Source organism: Mugil cephalus, chromosome 16, assembly GCF_022458985.1.
Source record: "Mugil cephalus isolate CIBA_MC_2020 chromosome 16, CIBA_Mcephalus_1.1, whole genome shotgun sequence".
In the NCBI taxonomy this organism is placed as follows: Eukaryota; Metazoa; Chordata; class Actinopteri; order Mugiliformes; family Mugilidae; genus Mugil; species Mugil cephalus.
Genome location: NC_061785.1, coordinates 12,400,283 through 12,424,917, shown reverse-complemented (window position 1 = coordinate 12,424,917; position 24,635 = coordinate 12,400,283). Strand labels below are relative to the sequence as shown.

Here is a 24,635-nt window from a genome sequence, read left to right as displayed (position 1 = left end):
TGAGTACAGTCAGTTCCCTCGTATGAACAGAGCATTGTGTCCGGTGTCCACCATTACGGCTCATTATGCGGGGAGGTATCGTATCGCCGAGGCTGGGGCCTGCGCAGCCCGCATCCCACCCTCCAGTCCCCGCCCACCGTGGAGGCTGGAGCTCCGCGACAAGCAAACCCCGGACGGCTGCAGCTCCTCCGGAGTCATCGAGGAGCGACCGCGCCTGAGTGGCTGACACTACCGGACCACCACCACCAGCGTATTGTTTGTTTGTTTTTGTTTTTTAAAGAGGCGAGTAATACGTTATCTGTCTATATATTTACAAATAACCGACAAGGCTGAATCTCCAATCGCTTCCTCTTTGGCGTGAAAGTGTTGAGCCAGTGATGTTGAGGATGTTTAAATGTAAGGGTGTGATGCAAACAAAAGGCAAATCAGAAATACTAAAACTGCTGCGGGCTGCAGGTAAAGCTAGTTTCTGCGATGATATCTCTGTGTTGCGATGCCATGTTAAACATCTGAGTCGTAATATTAACGAGCTGCCATGTGGGTGGAGGAAAAAAAATGTATGTAAGCTTACGTGGAAAATGTGCACAAAGTAAATGTTGAGGCGGGTAAAGACTTCTTGGACCGTATCCCTCTGTATGGCAGGTAGGCGGAGCTCCCACGAACTGTCCCACAGGAATCATCAGTGGCTCAGCATCACTTTTACCTCCTCAAACAATTAAGTCAAGCACCAGACTGTCTTGGGAGTCTGCAGTACAGGGGAGGTAAAGGAACAAAACAGGATGTCGAGATTACTAAAATATGGGAGGCCTTAATTTCCTTCTGCTGATGCATCTTGCAGAATAGTTTAGGAGGAATACATTTATTGGCCAGTTCATTAGGGTACACTAGTTAAAACATTCCAACGTGACAGTCCTGCGCTAAATCTTATCTTCATGAAGCTTCTGGTATTCAGTATTTGGTAATACCTTGGAGAGAGATGTCGATTCAGCGTTTAGTTTGGAGACTGTGGCTAAATCTGTTTTTTGACATTTAACACAGTGGGCTTGGCTACGTAACAGAAGAACTGCATGTAAGAGCACATCAAACTACATCAGCTGAGCATTAGAAAAGTCATGAGGGAGGATGTAGTGTAGGAGTATGTTTGTTTTTACTAGTGTACCTAATGTTTTGCCAAGTGGTGATATATGGGGAGGATATGTGCGCTCTATGGTTTGTTCTGTGGTTGTTTTTACATGCATGGCTTATTTCATTTGTGTATCATGGCACACGGTGAACAGGAAATAGAAACCTGCAAATAATATCACAGGTGGTTATTTTTGGGAAGCAAGAACAAATTATACATCTGTATAGAGATCACAAAAAGTATGGCAGGTATTTTATTCATACAGTTTTAAAACAAACCAGTATAGAAGTTGGTTTAGCACTATTTAGTTGTATAAATGTATTTCATGTATGCAAAAGAAATATTATTGCGATTTTGAGATTTTTTTTTTTCTAACATCTTGTCTAACATTTTGCAAATTAGCATTCTAATGGTAGAATGCTTAGCTTAGCTTGACTTAGCATAACACAAAGACTAGGAGCAAGGGCAACATTTTGGCCAGAGGCATGCTTTCCTATGTCCAGTTCTTCTGTTATAGCTCATATCTAAACAGTAAAAGAAATAACTAGCTCAGCTGAGCTAGCGGTAGCTTCATATTGAATGTACAGACACAACAGTGGTAGTAACATATTTTGAACATTTATTTTCTTAAAAGTAAAAAAACGCTACTGTTTGCATAGCTTAGTGTAAATACTTAAAATTTGAAGAAGCAGCTCACCTGGTTCTGCCTAAATGTCACAAAAATCCACCTGACTAATCTCATGTTCTCAAAAACATTAGTGTTTCAAAAACGTTGGTGACCAACATTTTTACTCAAGTGTTTGCACAGACTGAACAAAGGCAAAGCTGTTAATCTGGTAAGCTTCAAAAGCGCTAGTTAATGGATTTTATTAGTGCTATTTTTGTTAGTGCTAGCGATTTTCTGTTAATGTATTTTGTGCTAAGATAAGCTAACAAACTGCTGGCTGTCAGGGTCTTACTTTTCTTCACAACCAATGTTCTGAATATTGAAATATCAGGGCCTGTATTACTAAAGATTCTCAGCACTTAAAGTTGCTCCCAGTGGCTAAATTGTGAGAAAATTCTTAGAATTATGATGTTTTCTAAGAACTTGCCATCAAAGTTCGGAGTAGATCTTAGCTCCAAAGGTGAGATCTGCTAAGAGCAGGGAAGAGAACTTAGGAGTTACAACCTGTAGTTTGGTTCTGCTACTTTCCACACTGCGTGTCAGAGACAGCTTAATTACTTTGCAAATTCTAATGGATAATAAAAATCTATTTTTGATACTATTAAACCCGGGGAAGAAATTATTAACGACCTGTCAGTATTTAAATCACAGATTGATGATGAGGTTCATTATATTTTCTTTTTAAGACTTGTTTTCTTATCTCAGATTTAGACAGACTCTAATGATCCACGAGGGAAATTACTTTGTCACAGTAGCTTAGTTGTACATTAAAGAAACGCTGTTAAAAACCACAAGTGAAAAGACAGATAAAATAAAATAAGTTTAGATTAAAATAATAAATTATGTAATTAAGTATTTTCTAGTAAAATAAAATAGACAGACATGACATTTTTTTTCAGTATGCCTTTGCCCGTGAACACATTAATGGTTGATTTCATCCATCTAAACGGGTGAATAGTTCGGTGACATCTTGAGTTCGCGCCCTAACATCTGTCCAGGCAGATGTTAAGTCGAAATAGGCAGAAAAAAGAGATGCAAATCAAACAAAAGTCTCAAAAAAGTAAAAACTCACGATGTTACAGAGATGTCACACTGAGTTAGTATTATTAGAGGACCTTTGTGTTATGGACATTATGGTAGGTAATTTGCAACGTGATTATTAATCTGCAAATTACAATGAATGATTCACAAAGGATTAAAATCACAGACGCCCTCTGACATTATTATAAATTACCTGAGGTACATATAGAGCTGATAAGTCTATTGACTGTCCATTCTATGCCCAGTACCACCAAAGGTGCATTTTTATCTGGCGTTTAAGACCAACCAATCACGCTTTTTGATATGATGACTCACACACAGCGAGACGGGGTCAACCACACCTCCTCACTAAGATAAGAGTTTCTGTCTATTCCTTGCTCTGAGTTCTCCTAGAGTATTCTGTAATCACTCTTAAGCTAAGATTCCTTGCTAGGAATTTTTGGGCTTACTTAGAATCCTTAGTAAAACAGGCCCTGGTTCCTTTAGATGTTTGGTATCTTGTGTTTAAAGGTAAGAGTGTAGAGTGTCTTTGCATTAGAAAACTCAAACCGTTAATGACTGCCTACACACAGTATGTTTGACCACAGAGGGAATATGACTCAGGGGGATTCTCGTGAATATAATGTTGCTGCTCTGATGTTGATCTGCTCGATGGTTGGTACATCTGGAACTGGTATTGTGTGTCCTTGTGGGAAATTCTGCTGGAACATTTGCACAAGGGGCTATTCATTCAAAGGTTTTCACATGTTCATGTTAGTCTCATGCTGGTTCGATTCGTTTTGCTTCGACACACACAGGCGCGGTTGTCCTTAAACCCCTCAAAACTCTCCTGCATTAATGCATTTACTGTAAAGTCCTGGGTGTCATTTTTTAAATGCTCATAATTGATGGGATTAGTTTAAACGTGTGTGGCATGCTTGGTTGGTGATTTTTTTCTAAACATTTCCAACAAGCTACTTTAGTGAAACCCATTTTCTTAAACCAGATACCTGCTTCGCTAAACAAGTTTAAAGAACAGTCAGTCATTGTCCCAGTTCTTCATACTCAGTGAGACAGGAAGACGTAGTCCATGAATAGTTTTAAAGAACATGTGCCACTGTGCCATTCTTTATTGCTTACCTCTCTCCTGTTTATGGTCTACTGACTAATTTTATATTGCCCCAGGGTTAGTCTAGAGGCAGAGGAGGCCAATGGACAAAACCTCCTAGGCCAAAGGTATCTCCTAACTGTTTGAGTTAGGGAAATTAGCCTACTGCCGATAATGAAATGTCAGAGGCCCCAAAAGATAGGAAAAAACAAATTATTAAACCATCATCATTAAAATATAATTCTTAATATAATAATAAAATATAGTTGTAAAATTGTTTTTGTTGTAGAAGTTAAATATTAGCTAATCAAAAGGTAAATAATATTGACCAACCACCCCCGTGATTCTCCATGTGATGGTTTGGTCCTGCCCTAATGACTAGGGTTAGGGTATTGTGCAATGTTTGTAATTTAGTGGTTGAGTCTCGATTCGAGGGGGGGGGGGGGCTTTCATGGGACCCAAAATTCCTGGCGGCGCCCCTGAGTTACATTTCTGAAGAGGTGCGCCCCAGCCCATGATGTAGACCTGACCCATAAATCTAGCTTAGGAAATCTGATTGTCAGCTCTTCAAGGCCGTACGCTGACAGTTTGTAATGCTAGCATGCTAACATGACTTACCATTAAAGATGTTGTTGTTTTTTTTGTAACTCTGTCCATTTAATGCCAACTGAACTGTGGTGAATAGTAAATAGTCATGTATTGACACAGCACTTTCATACCTACTGTTACATAATTTAATAGAGTTCAGTGTTTGTTTAGGTATATCAATCAAGCTGTGCGTGGCCAGAGGAAGCACTCACCACTTCAACTTCTCTAAACTGAAGCTGTTTGCTTTTGTGATTGTAGGTCTCCTCAAAGGTCACAGCAGCTACAGTGACATGGGCGGCAAAAGACGTAACACACCCCGCAGAGCTAACACAGCAACCTTGCCCAAAGTGCCAAGCAGAAAATGACTCAGAGAAATGGAAACAGGGCGACAAGCGATTGTAGCCTCCACTCGGAGGCCTCCAAGAGTTTTGGGCAGGCCAACGGCATGGAGCACGAGAAAGTTCAGGAAGCCAACGACTGTGAATTCGAGGAGAGGGGCCAGGGAGGTGACTGCAGCGACACTTTGGCTGTAACCGGAGCAGACACAGCTCCAGACGGCGGTTGGGGATGGGTGGTGCTGATTGCCACCATCCTGGTCCTGGCCTTGACCCTGGCATTTCCCTCTTGTGTGGGAATCTTCTACACTGACTTGCAGAATGAGTTCCACGCCTCCAACAGCGAAACATCTTGGGTGCCGTCCATCATGACGTCAGTGCTTCATGCAGGAGGTAAAGTAGGCAAACCAGGGATTAAACTAAGCCACAGTTACCTTTTGGTCAAAGTTTAGCCTCTCAAAGCTATGACATTTCCATGTACTTTAATTTTAACCTACGTTACTCATTCAGGTGAAACTGATTTTGGATTAAATACTTGTTGTCTTGTTGAGTATTTACACAGTGTAAGTTTAGGCTTTTCTATTATCAATATTTCACTCTTATTATCACCGTCTATTAATAGTCTTAGAAGTTGAAGATTTAAGTTGCCTCACAGCCTCCAGGTAGTTTTAATTACTACCTTTAGTTGTTGTCAAATCAAATGAAATCAAGGTGTGAGAGAATTTGTGGTCGGTTTGAGCTGTCCGCCTGAGTCCATGTTGATTTAAAGAAGATTATCCCCTGAGAAACTGCAGCTCGTTTATTTCCCAAGATGAAGTGCGACTGATTCAATGTTTACAAAAGTAATAACAATCCAAACTTTGAAGAAACACTATCAGCTGCCATAAGGTGAAACTGTACGTTTTCCATGGAAAACCCAAAAGCAACACAAGCTTTTATGATCAAGATTTACAAAGAACTACACAGCTAACACAAACACACCCTCAGACACACACATCTCTTGAGTCAGCGATGTGAACTTCCTTCCTCTCTTAACCCTCTCTTTCATCAGAACTTTATGTAAACTGATGTAAAATCTATGGGTGGACAAGATCATAGAAATTAAACACAGCAGAACCACTGCAGTAGCTTTAATTTGGTAACTTTGTGTCTTTATTCAGTGAATCTAATTTAGTAGAGATTAGTTAGGTGAAATTAATTTATCAGGATATCTAAACCTTAACTGGAAGGAATGCTGTTAATCTGGCCCTTCATCTCAGTCCAGGAGACTTTCCATGAGGAGGATAACTGGCTGGTGAGACTGGTGCAGTATTTAAAACGTGGGTACAGAAAGTCACTGGATCTTTTTTATTTTATCAGAATGACCCGTGAATGTTCCTCCTCTTTCTACTTGTTCCACTCCCAATCTTACATCATTTACAACATTCCTTGTATGAGTTTAATGTTTATCTCTCTTATCAGAAGAAGTTTGGTGTCTGACCAAAACGACTCCTTCGTGTCTATACCATTTGAATTCCTCCATTCTTACCCCCCTCTCTCCCTTTTCCTGAACACAGCTCCTCTTTCCTGATATTTTGCTTTGGCTCGCATGTATATTTGGCATGTAAACGGACCACATCTGCTGTTCATGGGAAGAAGTAATGAAAAAGTCTGCACTGTTCACCTCTACAGATAGATAGATAGATAGATAGATAGATAGATAGATAGATAGATAGATAGATAGATAGATAGATAGATAGATAGATAGATAGATAGATAGATAGATAGATAGATAAGCATCGTCTTTCTAATATTTTAGATTGTGAAACATAACTAGCATGTCTTTGTTTATTCAGAATTTACAAGTGTTATTAACATTGTCTTCTCACTATCATAATCCATAAATGTAGACACAGTGTAGATGTTCCATAATAACATCATGGCATAGCAGGATATTTATGAGATCATCTCTGACAATAAGATTTAACTGAGGTGTCTAATCATGAGGAGATGCCATTTTGCCAGCACAAATTGCCAGACTTATCGCTCAGTCGTGTTGCAGTCTGCAAAAATTACAGGTACATGTAGTTCTGGGACAGGAGTACATGGAGGTACTTGGATGGATTTGTGCGCCGTTCTCGTGGATTTTGGAGACAAGAATGCTTTGATCTTCCAGATTGTTCTGAGCAGAGAGAAATGTGACATCACTAAAGTGCACAAAGCAGCCACCTCCATGCCGGTTAAATTAAAAGTTGCACATGGATAAATAATACCATTAACGGTAATGTATTTGTACGTGTAAAGTGGAACATCGGTGTGCAAACATTTGGACTAGGCGTCTCAGTTATTATCCCCATCAATCCTGCAGAACTGGTGCCTAACAACAAAGTCACACCGTGTTAAATTTAACACCCCTCCCAGTGACTTGTAACCAATGCACCCCACTGCTTTTAGTACCAAACCATTCAAATAATGTAAGACCTCCTCTGCAGGCAACGATTATTTAAGCTGAGATGGAGTGACGTGTTAAGTCTAAGCTATATGCATGAACTTGTTGATATATTCTTGGAAAGGGCATCCATGTGCTACAGATTACAGCCAAACACCAGTTATGTGAGGGAGGATTAAGAAAACTATTTCGCCTCTGCCGTGCAACCCTGTTCCCACTTTTGCTCCGGCGTGCATTAAACTAAGAGCATTAAATCTGATCCACAGGTCCCTTTTGTAGCGTGCTGGTGGAGAGACTGGGCTGCCGAGCAACGGTCATGTTGGGTGGAGTCCTGAGTGGGCTGGGAATGACTGCCAGCTCATTTACCCACTCCATCACCGAGCTCTACATCACCGCTGGGGTCATTACAGGTCAGCAAACAAGATTTATTATCCCGGCTGACCGTGGTTACACACAACCGTTTCGCTACCTGCCAAGATCCAAGCAACGGGAGTAGTTGGAGAGCAGCTGGTGACCACTCGTAACACTCACTGGTTCGATTCAGTTCAATATCAATTCATTTAGAGATGTTTCGGTCTCAAAATAGTTTTGCTTAAAACTTAAACTGTTGTTATCATGGGTTCTGGAGATTTGTGGTATTTCTGATTTCATGTCTTCCATGTCCTCCAGCATTGAGCTCTTCTCTGTCAGCATGCTTTCAAAATCCAATCAGCTTTCAGTCCTGATGTTGCTCTCAGAGTTAGAGCTTCTGTCATGTTTTGGATTGTCCTCACATGGACTAATCTCGTTGCGTAACCACGGCGAGATTTGTAACGATAGGAAGCAGGAAATGGCGTATACTTGGAGAACATGATCTGAAGGACTTAGTGAATCGATATGGGATTTTACAAATCAGGATAGATTTGAATCTGAGAACAGATTGTTTTCAACTCACAAAGTTCTGAAAGCAACTTCTTTAGCTTGAAGCTGTACAGGTTTAAATCAGAATGATTTTTTATTTGTTTTATTGTGGCAGAAAGACAAATTTTCCATTTCCAGTGGATGTTTTTTAACAATTTTTTTGCTCAAAATCTGTCATGATAATTTTTAAATCCAACAGGATGTGTATATCAAGACTCAATTTATTTTTTATTTTTCAAAACCCAGCCTGCATCTTGTTGTGGCCTTTTCCATCCCAAAGGTTGCTCAATAATAAAGTGCGTAAAACCTTACATGAGAAAAATAAAAACCTGTTGAAACCTAAAGATAAGATAAGATAGTACTTTATCCCCATTGGGGAAATTCAAAATAATAATAATTCCAGTTTCCAACAACTTTGGTCTAAACTTTATAGATCTTGCAATTATTTTTGACATAGTTGTGCTCTTAAATACCTCCTTGTGAAACCTTTGTGTGGTAAATATACTTAAATACTGAGATAAATAAGTTTGGCTCAGCTTTGAGGTCTGCTTTTTTTCTTTTTAGGCTACTCTGACCTTATTGTTTTGGACAACTTTCATGCTAGAAACCAAAAAAAAAACAACAACATTCTACACACCATTTTCTTTTATCATAGCCCCACCTGTGCCATTTCTAATCATAAAATCAAAATAAAAGTTGAAAGAAGTCCACCTGGAATTGTTGAGTTTATTGAAGATATTTCATCTAAGTCTAAAAAGTCTAAAAGACCGGTGGGGTGTTGTAGTTGTGTTTTAGGACTGGAGAAGCAACCTGGATGAAATATCTCCAATAAATTCAGTTTTTAGTACTTTGTTTGCTGTAATATGACCTCTATGACTGAGGTGTTTCAGAGACAACTGAAAGTCTTCTTGCTTTGTTGTAGGACTGGGTTTCTGCTTCAGTTTCCAACCAGCTGTGACAATCCTGGGTCACTACTTTGTGCGCCGTCGGGCGTTCGCCAACGCTATGTCCTCCACGGGCACGGCTCTGGGACTGTGCACTCTCCCCGTCCTGGGAAACTACCTCCACACAGAGCTCGGCTGGAGGGGGAGCTTCCTCGTTCTGGGGGCCGTCCTCCTCAACTGTTGCGTGTGCGGAGCCGTGATGAGGCCCCTCCAGCCCGCCAAGCGTCGGGGCCAGCCGCTGATGAACCATGGGCCCCCTCCGCCGGAGGAAGAAATAGAGATGAAGAAAAATGGGAGGGTGAGGACGATATGGAACTGCCTGTTGGCTTCCCTGAGCAAACACATGGCCTTCGATCAGTTCTGCAACAACCCGCGGTACTGTGTGTATTCCATAGGCATCACCTGGATGATGCTGGGCTTCGTGGTGCCCTTGGTGTATCTAGTTCCTTACGCCACAGCAAACGGTATGGAGCAGAGCCAGGCCGCGCTCCTCCTCTCCATCCTGGGCGTCGTCAACATCGTGGTGCGGCCACCGATTGGCCTCATCTTCAACATGCCCTGGTTCAAAGGGCGACACATTTATGTATTTGCCTCGGCTCTGCTGCTCAACGGGCTCAGTAACAGCATCTGCTGCCTCGGGCCCAGCTTCTCCGTGCTGCTGGCGTATGTGGTGACCTACGGGCTGTCTATGAGTGTGGTGGGCTCCCTGATGTTCACCGTCCTCATGGATATTGTGGAGATGAGACGGTTCCCCTCCGCCCTGGGCCTCCTCGCCATCATGGAGAGCATCACGCTGCTCATTGGACCTCCGCTGGCAGGTAAAGCAGACAGAATTCACCACAGCATGCAGTTGAGGCAAATCCACAGGCTTTAGGCAGGTGTTTATTTATGGAAAAGATAAAAATGGTTCATTGGCTCGGTTAAATGACAGCAGGATGCACAGACATACTAAGAGCATGCTGCACACTCAACGAGACAGCAAATCATTTGTAATATTTGTAAAACTTGTAGTGGTTAAAGGTGAATTTAAATCTTTATTTTTTGTGTCTCATGTCCATCTTTACTTTTTTTTTAAAATATTTTTCAGCTCTATTTTCTTCATGCGTCCTGTTGTGGGGGCGTAAAATCACACTAATTTTTGTTTGTAGTGTCTTTTGTATGGGACCAATTGCACAACTTCATCTTAACCGGGAGGTTTACATTTTTTTTTTTTTTTTTTTCCATGAACCTTAGAAATGTTAGAACAGGTTGGTCTCCTGTGTTTATTCCGCCTGTTTGAACTGGCCCCAAAGAGGTTCCTTCCTGGAAAAGTGATAGTTAAAGTGATGGGGACAGCATTCATTCTGTAGAAAAACATCTTTAAAGCTTCCAACCTGAGGTCTCAGATAGCCAAAACAAGCGGATACCTTCTAGAGTTACTGTCTTTTTAGTATCAGGTTTCCTCTTTGTATTTCTAATGTTCCATGGGATTGTGAAGGTCCAAGGGACAAAAAAGAGGCAATTTAAAAAGAGCTAGTCCAGTGTCAGGTTCATTGAAAGTATGTTCCAACCGATGCAGAGAAAAAATATCTTTGTGCACAATTAGATAATCCTGCTGCTTTTTCTCCCTCCATTTACATGATAAAAATAAATGTTACAAGTCACAATTTAACCAATTTGCAACTGGATGAGTAGCGAAAAGTCTTCAAGAAACCTGCAGGTCTGGTTGGCTTTGTTTCATCTGCGTTCTTTGGGATTAGATGTTGTGTGAGGTTCTTACCTATAACTAATGTATGACCAGCAGTAGAATGTGGCCCTTGGTCCCTTGAAGCAGCCTAGGATGAAAACACCTCAAGAAACCTACGAGTCCAGTTGGACTTGTTTCGCCTTGTTTTTTGAATAGTGGATAGTTCAGATTTCCTCTTTGTGTTTCCAACCTTCTGGAGAAATGTCAACGTCCAGACAAACAAAAAGATGCAATTTAAAACTAAAAAGCAGCCTGCTGTAAGTGGATAAAGAGAAAAAAATATTTCTGCACGCAATTGGATAGTCCTACGACTAATCCCGGCTGTTTTGTTGTGATCAAATGAAACTCTACGGTGCTCAGGTGACTGGGTGCAGCAGATGCTGGAGCAAAATCACTTCCTAACAGACCAACGCTAGATCATCTTTAGGTTTGGCTGGCTTACAGGCTACTTCAGGAGTCTCATAATAGTTTCAAGTTAAATTCAATATACAGTCGAGCACAGAACAAAGACAGAAATCAAATCGTGTTGTTCAGTGCACTTAGCTGAAATATCTTCAAGAAGCCATTCATTTTCCCTGGTTTAGCTTTGCTTTGGATATACAACTCCCTGGATGACTGGGAACCTTCACTGAACTATTCCTTTAAAATTGGTACACGAGTATCAGAATTATAGGGTGATGCTAAAACTTCGTTTCTTGCTCCAAACAACAGCCTTTATGTATGATTGTATGTGTTTTGGTCCACATGTTTTGTTATATACTGTGGTTTTCAATGTCTCTGGTCAGGCTGTGGCTGTAAAATAACAGCATGTTCTCAGTTAGTTTGGCCGGTACAGCAGAGTGGGGAAAGGGCAGAGGCTCTGTCTCAAATGACAGCTATGCTTCCTGTGTTTATGGGCCTGCTACTGACTGCACTGACAAGTCACAACATGGTAATTTTACTCTGAACTCTGGGTTTGCCACCGATGGTCACATATAGTATAAGACAGATTATGATAGCTTTTAAATGCTTATAGACTGTAGTAGAAAAGAAATACAATTCTAGAAATATGTTCATTTAAAGGTTGCTGAGAACAGATTTGTATTGGGTAATGTTGCAGGTTAAACATAGCCCGGCGTAGTGACACTCACTTCTTATACACCCCATATTGAGTTACACAGAGAAAATAATACTCAGCAGCAACGGATAGTCCTCCAACCAGTCAGAACCACTTTGATTAATTTTAGTTGCATAAGATGAAAATAATAGACCTGGAAATAAGCTGTTGAATTGCTGATGTTATTTGTATTTTTTCTTTCAGGGGTCCTTGTTGACCGGACGGGCCAGTACTTCCACGTCTTTTTTGTCTGCAGCGCCATTGTTGCCTCATCCGCCGTGTTCTTGATGACATCATTTTGCTGGCTTCATCAAAAGGAGATGAAGGCGTCGAAGCGGGTTCAACCCTCCGCGCTGCCGGACCCCGCCAGGCCTGCGATCGACGTTGCTCGTGGCTGCCAGTACCGCAGCGTGCCCACAGAGGGAGACAAAGACAAGGTCTCGGTTAATGGGGCGGAGTCCATCACCAGTCTCTGATTTGGCTTACGCTGTTCGTCACCTTAAACACAAGCCACACTTTTGGGTCCGACGGTTTTCGCAAATGGTTCTTAACGTTTGTGGCAGCTTGTATGGTGCGCCACATGTTTGCAAAACTTTTCTGCAGCTGATGTGACTGCAAACCTTCTGCAAACTGGAGCGCCATAAAAGCCAAAACAAATACTATGAATAGTTTGCACAGTTTGCCCAAGGTTAGATACCAAAATCAACAGATGTGCACTTACAACTACAATGGGATTGTACTGTTTACTGTGAAAATGCTGCTGATTTTATCTACACAGTTTAACACACGTGAAGTATTTCCTCAATCACGCCAAGATTCTTTTAAAGAAATTACTCACAATCAGTGCTAAGTGTCAGCTAGTGTGTTAGTGAGCGGTGAGTTTACTTGAAAACAATCTCACAGCAGGCTAAGTGTGATCTACTAGAAGCACACAAACTGAGCATTAGCAGAAACGGGAAATATCATTTTGTAACCTCCTGGAGTAAGAAGTTGAGTGAGGCTTGAGTTATGTAGGGATAAAGGATGAGGCTGGTGTTATTCGAGATTTATCTTCTTTCAAGCATATTTCAAAAGGACCCTGGAGCTTCGACGTAACTACATGAAGTGTGTCTCTTGAATGTATTTGGACAAGTATGTAAATTTTCAGTCCTCTATAAAGGGGTGCACACAAATAAATGAGATATACTTAAACAAAACCAACCATTTATTCAAAGAAAAAGTATTAAATAACCATTTTATTCCATAAATTAACTGAAGAAGCTACTTGGATGAGTAGTTAAGCATCTTCAAGAAACTTTACACGTTGACACAGTTGCTCTTATTTCTGTTTTTTTGGGGGGGTTGATCTTATGTAGATAGAGTAACTACACCCTTGTCATCAGAAGCTAGCATCGCTTCTGATGGTGCTGTTTTTGACACTCTTCCTTGTGGCCTTGTGTCTTTTAGGATGCACAGTCAGTATACGTTACATGCACTGCTTAATCGAGATATGCTCAAAATTTCGAATTTCTGGATGCGGTCCTTGTCAAAGTTTACACAAAACGGAGAAAGTCTAATAACTGACAGGAACATGTCCTCCTCCTCCACACTAGGTGGCGATATATGTATTTTCTGGTTGACCTATTACATCATACAGTAAACAACAATGCGGATACTAGTACAGCTTTTTAATCTCTCACATAATGTACTTCTGGTGCAGATAAGACGGCACTTTTTGAGCCTTTTCTTGGTGGATTTGAGACCATTGTCTAGTCGAAAGTTTCACCTCAGCTTCAGTGTTTGGTTTTTAAGCACCCTTCGATATGACTCGCAGTGAAGTAACCCTAAACTTGGGATGAGGTCTTTGGTTTGCTCTGTCTGACTCTCTCTTAGACTGAATTCGCTGAAGCAGCCATGAACTTGGAAATGCCTTTAGCCGTTTAAAATCTGCAATAGTCGTAGGCAGTAAAGTGCCAAGATTTGCTTCATATTATTGTTTTAAGTTGTTTGCTAGACTCAAAAAAAGACACACGTCTGCAACAAACTACTTTTTATCAACCTGTCACTCACCTTTATCTGTAGGCAACGATCAAGTACTTGCTTCCAAAGAGCCGCCGTTTTAAGTGGAATGTGCACATGTCTCTATGCGTTTCTGTAGAGTTCATACTGTGCAGCTTCAGTGCATTTGAGACATAGGTTTTGCTTCTTTTGACTGTCATGGCACAGGAGTCTAAAGAAATGTAATCAAACTTTATTCAAAGTCAAAATGAGCTAGAAATAAGGGAGATGATAGTAAATATGAACCCAAAGATGCATGAAAATACCAAATATGAAATAAAGCGGCTTGTGAAATGTTAATAAAATGAGACATGGTGATAGATTGCCAAGAGAAAAACAATTATAATCACATTTATAACCTTAATAAAGCCAAACATTATTTGAACAACACAGGCAGTTTTAATTAAATATTTGGGGTAAAGGTGTTGTGTTGGACTTTTAAATCACGCATGAACTGGTGAACAAAGACCCTCAGTCAGACTGTGATTTAGATCAGATAATAATCACCACCTTAAAGACGTCTGATGACTTCTCTTGACTTTGGCTGAGCTCCAGAATACGCCCTCATAAAACAGCCTGTGCTTGTTAGATTTGACACCTCCGTACAGAATATGTGACTGATTCCTCTGCTTCTGCTGCAACACGACATGCTAGTGTTGCCAAGTGGAGCGCAGCCACTGTTATTAAGCAGGATGGCGCTCGAGGGAATAAGAAGATGTGTTTTTGCACAGCATTAATTAATTTGTTGTTGGCTTTGGTCTTTTTCATTGGAAAAGTTGAGTATCGAGTGTCACCAGCCTGATCCTTTAGATGCTAATATCTAAATAGATTTCACACTAGGCCTTTAACCAGTTTTTAAAGTGGGAAATGTTATTCTACACCCACGTTAGATACTGAAGATCAGTGAAGGTGGATATAAAGAAGATTAGTGTGTCAATGAGTCCACCGTCTTATTTAAAATAGTATAGTATGTACTGTTTTAAATTAGTATGTACTGTAGTGTTTTCATTGCATGCTTTTCTTTCCTTAATGGAACAGTGCCTTTTCACACAGCTGATGTATTTCTGAAAGATGACACACAACCGGAGCACATTTCATGTCGTACATCGACTAATCAACTAACTAAATATTTCACCAAGAATCAGCAGCCCGCATGAGTTTCGCCTCAGCTCCCATCAAAGACTTTGATGAATTGACAGTGATCACAGGTTTGAACAAAGCTGTTTGATCCCAGAAGTTAATGAAAGTGAAATGTTTCAGGTATGCGCTGTGTTGTAGTAAAGCCAACGTGAAACCACAGGATTTATTAGTCATTTTTAGAGGCTTGTCTTGCTGTGGGCCAAACTATATCTTTATTACAAATTCTTTATTTATACAGTATGATCAGGGGGAAAAAATAAATAAATGTTTGAGTCTCAAAAGTGTCTCTTGTGATTTGTTTGTGTTTGTGTCAATCAGATCTCTATATCAGACAAAATATTCACACATTTATTTGAATTTCATATAAGAACTGTAACGTGAAATTAGCGAGTGGAGAGAGCACAAAACCTATGTGGCAATTACTGTAGCTTCTCTGGCGCCATTTAAAATAAACAGTTTATGGGCGGATTTTAGCCCAGATGTCCTGCAGCTGTAACTGCACAAAAACGCATGAGTTAGAAGATAAGTTGAGAAATATACACAGATCCCGATTTTATATAGACAAATAGAAATGATCTGTGTGTCCGTCACCAGAAGAACAATAATGCTACGTTCAATTACACACCTCATATCTGCATTACACGGTAAACATTCTTAAAAAATTAAACTGCACACCAACATCATTTACCATGACCTCTTACAGGTTGGCAGGATTTTTATTTAATGTTGAGCTCTAATTTTCTACTGTTTCAGAAATTAATCTCAAAATAAGCATATTAATGGTGTCATATTTTTATGCTGTTTTGGGTTTTTAGGTTCAAAGGTCTCTTAAATTAGGGATTACAGTTTATTGCTCTCAAATTTTAAATCAGTTGTAATTCCATGGAAGACACAATGTTTGAGATTGTGTCACACCACTGTTTTGAACAGAGACAGATTACCAACATAGGCAAAGAGGCCCACATTCATGTTTATTCTGTGTTATTTGAAGCAGTTTATTATTTGCATATTTGCTTTGAAGTGTGAATCTCTGTGGCAGTGCAGTGTATTCTTATTTATTTTCAAATTAAAAAACAAGAAACCAGGGACCGACATTTTCTGTGTCCAACCTTATGACTGGTCTTCACTTAATTTTAAGTTTACCATCAATGAAAAACCAGAAAACTAAGATATAGCCACATTTTATAAGCACCTTTTTTTTTTTGCTTAAATACGGAAATTAGTTATTAATAATGTGATTATAGATTACATGACCCAGAAAACTGGATTGTTACCTGGTGCCTGAGAAGTACGATAATTTTAATCTTTGTCTAGGAATTTTTTTTCATCCATATGTTGTAATTAATTTGCATATTTTTAAAATAAATAAACAATGGAACACTTAAAAAGTACGTGTTTGATGTTTTATATTACCCAGCAGCAGTAAATCGAACTGTTAATGCCGTAAACAGCCGTAAACTACCGCCATCTTGTGGCAAATACGTAAAACGACAGGCACCCGTTGCTCTCCATAGATACATATACACTGTGTAGAAAACTCACACTGCATCCCTGTCGATGTCGATTTTATAGAGAGAAGAACATAAAACTAACAGAAATGAGTTTAGCGTTTGAAGTAGTTTGTGTTGACCCCGCGTCATGTGACACAGGCCAACCAGGATCCTGCCAAACTGAAACCGAAACCGAAAGTAAAGTATGCATCAGACTGCGAGCTAACAGAGGAGTGTGGAGGAAATATACACGGTAAATCAGCTGAATGCCTCCTAATAACTTAAAGTTTATGCATATTTTAGAGTCTCGTGGGTGAATGATAGACTTTATTGACAGTGGTGACTAAAGTGTTGCAACACTGAAGGGTTGAGCTTGCTAAAACTGTCTAAGCTAGCTGCAGTGATTAGCAAAAGCTAATACACCATATGGGTTATGAATTTATGTTTTAAAATGGTGAGGCGTGAGCACGCATTAGCTCACATTAATGAGTTAGTAATACCTCAGTCTGAAAAGTTGTTTTTTTAAATCTGTTGAATGATTTCACAGGAAGAGTATTTTTAGCAACAGCTTTAGGAGTGACGTGCAAACATACGGTGAATGTTAACGCTTTCATGCCACAGTAAAGTGATTATAGAAGCCTAAGTTGAAGTTCGTGTCTGCATCACTGAGACTGAAATTAATGATTTGTGCAGTTTCTCAGTTTTATCCAGGTCATGGTGTATCTAAAAAAACAGACAGCACGTAGAAATGTTTTCCTGAAGACGTTTCAGCCAAATGTTTCGTTCTAAATGGCTCAGAATTAGTTTTATTAAGAAGATATTTAAGAAGATCTGTGACTGATGAAACATGGACATTATTGACTTCATCATAGTGTACCTTTGTCCTTCGGGGGTAGATGGACAGCTGAGTCCTGACCTGAATAGCTGGTTAGTGAATTATAATAACAATGATAATAATACATTTTTAGTTTCATTCATCAATTTCAAACTAAAATCAATTTAACAACATGCATAGTAGATTTGATACAAAGTCTCTCTTCCAACAAATTTGCGATTTATCAAATCCCATTGAGTAAATATGAAACTGAGCGACTGTAGTGTTTGTTGTTCCAGGATCACATCTACCCTCCTGGAGTCTGACTGTCCACCTCGGGGAAATGAAGGACGTGGTAGTCTGTGGATTGTTCACCCTCCTTTTGGATGCTGTTCTGTGCTCAGCCCTCTGGGCTCTCCTGCTGCTGCTGCGGTCCTCCGACTGTGGCGGCCTTGCAGGTGTGTGGGCCTTCGGAGCAGTGAAGTGGGTCGTCCTCCATGTTTTCACGTCTGCATTAACTGAGGGGAAACCGCCGGCTGTGCTCCGCCGACTGGTGGTGCTCCTCTGTCTTCTTTCCCCTGCGCTGGAAACTGGACAGATCCTGGTGGCGCCTCCCTCCGAGCCTTACACCGGGCCACTCCCTGACCTCAGCATGCTGCTGGTGGCTCAGATGTCCTCATTGCTGGCCGTTGCAGTTTGGGAGAAGGGTCTCTGTGGGAATGGAAAGATGAAAAAGAACAACAGCAAACCTGATTCCAGACGTTTGTTAATAAGGGTGCTGAAATACTTCAAACCAGACACTCTTTACCTAATAGCCGCTTTTGGTTTCCTCATCTTAGGAGTTTTCTGTAAGTGTGAAATAATAACATTACATATATATTATTGTAGTTATTTGACTCATTACCACTTTACATTGTGTCTCTTGTATGTGTAATACAAGAATATGCCCCTGTTTGCCTCATCCATATCTTTCATTTTTCCTGACAGGTGATTCGTTTATCCCACTGTATCAGGGAAAGGTGATTGATATGCTAAGTGATCAAAAGCATCAAATCGGCTTCAGTTATGCATTGGGAACGCTGGTGCTTTTCTCTCTTGGAAGGTAATGACACAAAACATTTGTCCGTATAATTTCTTTTCCTTTGTGATTTCCTTAAAACAGCTCAATTTATTTTCGGTCAATCTCAACAGCGCTCTGTTCTCCGGCCTGAGAGGAGGCCTGTTCATGTGCACCTTGGCCAGACTGAACAAGAGATTGAAGCATGTGCTGTTTCACAGCCTCATGCAGCAGGAAATAACGTTCTTTGAGGAGAACAGCTCTGGTGAGAGGAACTCATGAACATATCTGACATGCATGCTAAAATATCGACACATATTTTTTTTGAAGGTACTGTATGCAGATACATAAACATCCCCACATTAAGACTGTTTAACACATTACTACTAAAAACTTAATCTTCAGCTTTTACAACATTTACGCTTATTACTCTTTCTCAACTTTCCAACTACCTCCACCATTTCAGAAACATGTGTCAACCTGTGAACTCTTAGCATAAGAAAAATAATGTTACTTATAAAGTTGTCAATGCCACAAGAGGGTGCCACTTATATGGCGTTTATTTGCAAACCAGCATTAGTTAAAATACTGAAATACTGCTATACTGAAATTACATTACTGCTTATTGCTGCCTTTAAATGGGGTCATGTTTACTGTCTTCACTGGAATAGTCCATTCGAATGACGCTCTATGAGTCACATTCACAACCTTGTGACTGAACCTTTTTGTTAAGGTCCAAGTTTCTGAGTTGTGACTTTTGATACTTAAGTTTAGTCTTAAGGAGTTTTACATTTATAATATAATGTTAATAGTGTTATTATTCCCAACTGCTTCATCCTTTCATTACACATGAAATTGCACATCCGTTTGCTTGCTAACCGTTCCCTAGCAGCTCTCAAGACTTATGGCAGATGTTTTGTGCATACAACTTCCCATGTCGTAATCACGACCCAGCAACTTCTGTTTGAAGGCAGCAAAAATATTATCGTTAGCCTAATAGCATAATTGTCATTTCTTGACTCACTGTTACAGTATCATTAAAAAATATAATGGACTGGCTAAAAACTGTGTTTTGTCTCGTTTTACGATAATGTTCAAATATGACTTATGCAGTCATGCTTTAAATAACTTGTAACTCTTAATCGATCACTGAAACAATGCCTCAAATCAAAAATACTTAAATAGTGTAAACCTGATAGCTTGGAATCCTTCAATGTATTTTCTCAGCTGTTGAATTTAATTTAATAAAGAATGTCAAACCCCTGATTAATGTGCTCTCCTCTGTTGTCCCGTCCAGGTCAGCTTTCCTCCCGCCTGCACTCTGACGTGGACAGGATGGGCCGCACCGTAGCGCTGAACGCCAACGCACTGGTTCGCAGCACCGTCAAAACCTGCCTGATGCTCTGGGTGATGCTACACCTGTCCTGGGAGCTCACTCTTCTCACCTGCATAGAGATGCCACTTGTGGTCATGGTGCAGAACAAATACATCACGTTGTCTAAGGTAGGTGATGAGAGTGGACACTGGTTTGGAGTTCAGTTTAGACCTTACATTGACAGTCACAAGTGGTAAGTGTGGAAACCACAACTGGACCAGAATATCGTCTCACTGGATGAAAGTTGAAAAACTGAACATTTTACGTAACAAGTGGACATTTCTTGTTGCTGAATTTTGTCAAACAGGAGCTGAAAGAGCAGATGCAGGACTGCCACGCTCGGATCAAGGACCTGGCCTCCGAGACCGTCGGCTGCATTCGAACCGTCCGCAGCTTCAAGGCAGAGAAAGAAGAGTTGAGGAGGTATCAAGAGGCTCTGGAACAGATGTCTGCCATCAATAGACGTTCAGGGATCTACAGTGCTGTTTTTGGTTTTATACGGAGGGTAAGTTTTGAAAGTACAAGCAAGGGAACGCTTTCAACTCAGTGTGTAGTAAGGACAAGTTAGTTAGGAGAAACCACATTTTGGCTTTCATGTTGATATAGAAATCTGACTTTCCATATTGAACTTAGAAGATAATCCTAAACCCTATATTAATTTTAAGTATAAGCAACCTGAATTGGAACAATAGGCAGATATGTCATATTTTCCAACATTATTTTGTCTCGTTTTCCTGGAAAGACTGTTTCTTTGTGCACATGCTGCTCCAGTAATCCCAGCAATTTAATTTTTTTTTTTTTTGGTATCGTCTCTAGTTTCTGTTGCTTGGTTTGTTTCTGAAATTTAACTACAGTCTGAGTAATTCCTCTCCATCCACTCTTTCTTTAAAGCTGTTGATTGTGGGGATAAAGATACTGATGCTGGTTCAGGCCCGCACCCTCATCTCGTCCGGGCGCCTCAGCATCGGTAGCCTAGTGTCCTTTTTCTTGTACCAGAAGCCCATGTCAAACAATTTGAGGGTGAGCCTGTGCAGATTTTTAAGCATTTGAGTTGAGAATTATGTGTAATGTTCGTCATCAATCACTGGTGATTCATTTTTCGTTGCAGGAGATTTTGTATTGCTATGGAGAGACGATGTCCACAGTTGGTGTGATTTCCAAAGTGTTCGGCTATCTGGACAGGACACCAAAGTGCAAGAAGGAAGGAGAGTTAGCCCCTGAGAAACTGAAGGGAAGAATTGTTTTTGAAAATGTCACCTTGAGCTACCCCTCATCTCCACATACACAAGCTCTGAAGGTAAATCATTGATCGTTTCAGAGTAATATAATTTTGTGTAGAAGCACTAATCCAGAGTTAGAGGAGCTACACCCACGTCCTCTCTCCAGTCTTTTTCAGTGGAACTGCAGCCGGGGAAGATGACTGCCCTGGTGGGGCCCTCCGGCAGCGGAAAGACTTCCTGTGTCGGCCTCCTGAAGAGGTTGTATGAACCGCAAGAGGGACAGATCCTGTTGGATGGAGAACCGCTGCACCATTACAAGCAGAAATACCTCCATGAAAAGGTAGAGCCACTGCAGCACCTACAGGCCTATACAAGTTTATTTATATAGCACCTTCCTTCGTCAGATGGAGACACTTACATATTTTCTACCTGGTAAAAGATTCACAGAGCGTCCATCGCAATCACATTAACAAACAGAACTCAGTAACTCATGTTTAAGTGCTAACATCAGCTGTATGTTGTAAGACCACTGCAGCTGTGAAACTGTAGGGATCTGTATCAGGGTCAACCCAGGCGTTTCTTAAACCCCCCCCCCCCCCAGGGGGTCCGTGGAGGTACAGCAGGGGGGGCGGGGACGCAAAATCTTCGGTTGATTTGTTTGACTGAAACATTTTATGTAGGGCTGTTAGATAAATTTGTCGATGTTGTTTTTTTTAGCGTAGTTATGACCGACAGTAACTATTTCAGTTATGACAATAAATAATAATATAATAAATTAAATATTTGCGACTACTCCCCATCATCCTTTTAACGTCTGGTCAGATGCTACAGTATTGTATGGTTAATGTTACATCCCAGTAAAGCTCTTAGCGTTAGCATATTTTATTTAGCTACATTTATCATAACTGAAATAAACCTAAAACTAACTGAAACTGAGGCTAATCCCCTTTTCCTAATCCATACTAGTTCGTACGGCTCATTGTCTTGTTCCCGGTCTCCCTGTATTTACTGACATATGTGTCACTGTTTTTGCCACTCGGGGGGGCGTGGCCCTGGGCAGCAGTCAAGTCAATGCATACCCTCTTTAAACATGTTCTGTCCTGTCCTGTCCTGTTAGCATCAGGAATTCTTCTTTTTCTTTTGTTTTGCTGTTGATTTGCTAGTGTCAAAGCTGTCAAAAGTGCCGAAGGTGACTAAACGTGTCTGGTGTGTTGGAGGAACTTCAGAACGGAAAATGTGTAAATTGTTCAGCGTGGTTGGTGAGGTGGTCATGGAAGATCATCATTCAATACTTCTGACTTGACAGACTTACAAAAAAAAGGAGAAGGAGAAAAATATTCCACAGAATGTAACTCTCAGCCCTATTTATTGGACTTTATTATTATTTAGAGTCACAGATGCTCACTAGCCAAAGCTTAAACTCTGTAATAGTTTAATGGTTTAAATTATGTGGGATTCACAAATGTCCTGCTGGGAATGATATACCAGCCCAGATCTTAGTTGTGATGTTTCAGCCAGGACCAAAGTGATGGATCTGGTTTAACACTGCCATGCTCCAACCTCTGCTCTTCCTGTTTTGTTCATGAATGCAGCACAAGGTTATGAAGCTTGTTGACGTTTCATTGAGTGCTGTGTGGAGTAGGAGGAGTAGAGTGTGTGAAGGTTTGTTTCGGTTGGAAAGTTCCCTAATTTAGTCTCGACTTGTTAAATCACGCCCACGTGATCATCGCATTTAGCCCTGAGGGTTAGAGCTTGTGAGACACAGCAGATCAATTTCTGTTTGATTTTTCACTTAGGTGTGAACTTTAAAGAACATCACAGAACATGTAAACAATAAAGACACTTTTCATACTGTATGTTCTCCAGATATACTGTACTGAACTAATAATAATACTGTTGTGTGTTTTAACTTCATTTGTTTATGCAGATAGCCCTGGTATCCCAGAATCCTGTGCTGTTTTCTGGTTCTGTGAGGTACAACATTGAGTACGGCCTGAAAGAATGTAATGATGATAAGGTGAAAGAAGCCGCGGTGAAGGCCAACGCAGACGGCTTCATCTCTGAGATGAAGGACAAGTACGACGCAGGTACAGAGACGTTGGACAAGATTCATTAAAACCTAATGGCAGTTAGTCATATACAAGGATAGGTGTCCAGGATGAAGTTAACTTTTCATTTAATTGTCCATTTAAACAGCGACAAAGGTACAGTAATAACCCTGATCTCTTGATCTCCACAGATGTAGGAGAAGGTGGACGGAACCTCTCAGAGGGACAGAAGCAAAGCATCGCCATCGTCAGAGCCCTGGTCCGAGATCCGCAGGTCATCATACTGGATGAGGCTACCAGCAAACTGGATGTTAATGCACAGCACGCTGTAAGTTAAAAGTTACACCTAGACTAAAACTGCAGCGACATCTGACGGCAGCAAAGGAGAAACACATTCAACTTTAACAAGATACTTGTTGTATTTCACACACCAAAGTAACAGGAGCACTGATAGGGAGTCTGAGGTACAAACACACCAGGATACATCAACAAACTACCAGCAACAAAGGCCGACTGTGGCCTTTGTTCCAATCAAAATGGTGCACTAGAACATAACACAATGACTACAGTCAACGATCAGCTAGTACAAAGGAAAATACCTTTCCATACCAGCAGGTGGCAGTAGTTTGTATTCATCATTTAGAAGGCAAAACTGGAAGAGCTACTATTAGGTGTGAGGGAAGACTGTGGACTAACCGTTACTTCCCTCTCAGGTGCTGCAGGAGATTGTGACTCGTGGCCGGACGGTCCTGGTGGTGGCTCATCAGCTGAAGACGGTGGAGAAAGCCGATCACATCATCTTTTTAGAGGGGGGGGTCGTCGTGGAAGAGGGGACACACAAGGAGCTCATGGCCAAGAAAGGGCGCTACCATCGGCTAAAGGAGGAACTGTTCTCTCAGAGCGACTAAGCACCAGATCAGCTGGATGGGTGAAAATGTGTAAATTCAGCTCCTGTCCTGATAACCTGTATTTTTTTATGTTGTACGGTTTGAGTGTATTTAGTACTAAGAGCATGTCCACTATATGAAGTTAAGTCTGTGTGTTTCATGTGTGTAAAAAAAGTCTTTTTATAAATAAGAAATTAAAGTTACCACAATCCTTTGTATTGTACAAAGGCAGTTTGTTTTCTGATATATTTTTAAATGTAAGTCATTAAAATGTTTTCTTCGTAAAAAGTTATTGGCTTAATTATTTAAGTTTTTTTCTAGATTGGTGAAAAGAACCACAGTGAGAAGCTAAAAATGCAAAATAACTGCCAAAATAATACAATATAATGAAATAACACAAGTACAAAACCATGCAGAACAACACCAAAAATACTCAAAATAGCCACACTGAGAAGCAAAACAACAAAAAAGAGATGCAAATTGCCAAAATAACTCAAAAGTATCAGTAATAGAGGCCAAAAGCACCATAAAAACAGACAAACAAACAGAAATAGAAAAATGAACCACAAAGACAAGTAAAAATAATCAAGAGTCCCAAACAAATGCAGAACTTCTATAATGAGCAGCTCAAA

The 24,635-nt window shown here is 40.5% G+C and overlaps 2 protein-coding genes across 3 annotated transcripts; both read left to right on the top strand.

Annotated features, from left to right (window-relative positions):
- The first annotated feature begins 145 nt into the window (after nucleotides 1-145).
- slc16a5a (solute carrier family 16 member 5a) lies at nucleotides 146-15,393 on the top strand. The gene is made up of 5 exons (XM_047609664.1): nucleotides 146-282; nucleotides 4,765-5,234; nucleotides 7,536-7,679; nucleotides 9,092-9,931; nucleotides 12,140-15,393. Exons 2-5 carry the CDS (start codon nucleotides 4,868-4,870, stop codon nucleotides 12,409-12,411), a joined length of 1,623 nt encoding a protein of 540 aa, XP_047465620.1. The 5' UTR covers nucleotides 146-282; nucleotides 4,765-4,867; the 3' UTR covers nucleotides 12,412-15,393.
- Nucleotides 15,394-16,697: 1,304 nt separating this feature from the next.
- Nucleotides 16,698-24,291, top strand: tap2t (transporter associated with antigen processing, subunit type t, teleost specific). Of its 2 annotated transcripts, XM_047608182.1 has the most exons (13): nucleotides 16,698-16,855; nucleotides 17,493-17,529; nucleotides 17,716-18,264; nucleotides 18,404-18,518; nucleotides 18,608-18,738; nucleotides 19,771-19,976; nucleotides 20,156-20,353; nucleotides 20,740-20,868; nucleotides 20,957-21,145; nucleotides 21,235-21,408; nucleotides 22,996-23,155; nucleotides 23,308-23,444; nucleotides 23,830-24,291. In XM_047608182.1, exons 3-13 carry the CDS (start codon nucleotides 17,760-17,762, stop codon nucleotides 24,022-24,024), a joined length of 2,139 nt encoding a protein of 712 aa, XP_047464138.1. In that variant the 5' UTR covers nucleotides 16,698-16,855; nucleotides 17,493-17,529; nucleotides 17,716-17,759; the 3' UTR covers nucleotides 24,025-24,291. The 2 variants fall into 2 exon arrangements, with proteins under 2 accessions (XP_047464138.1, XP_047464137.1); XM_047608181.1 differs by lacking the exon at nucleotides 17,493-17,529.
- The last annotated feature ends 344 nt before the right edge of the window (nucleotides 24,292-24,635 follow it).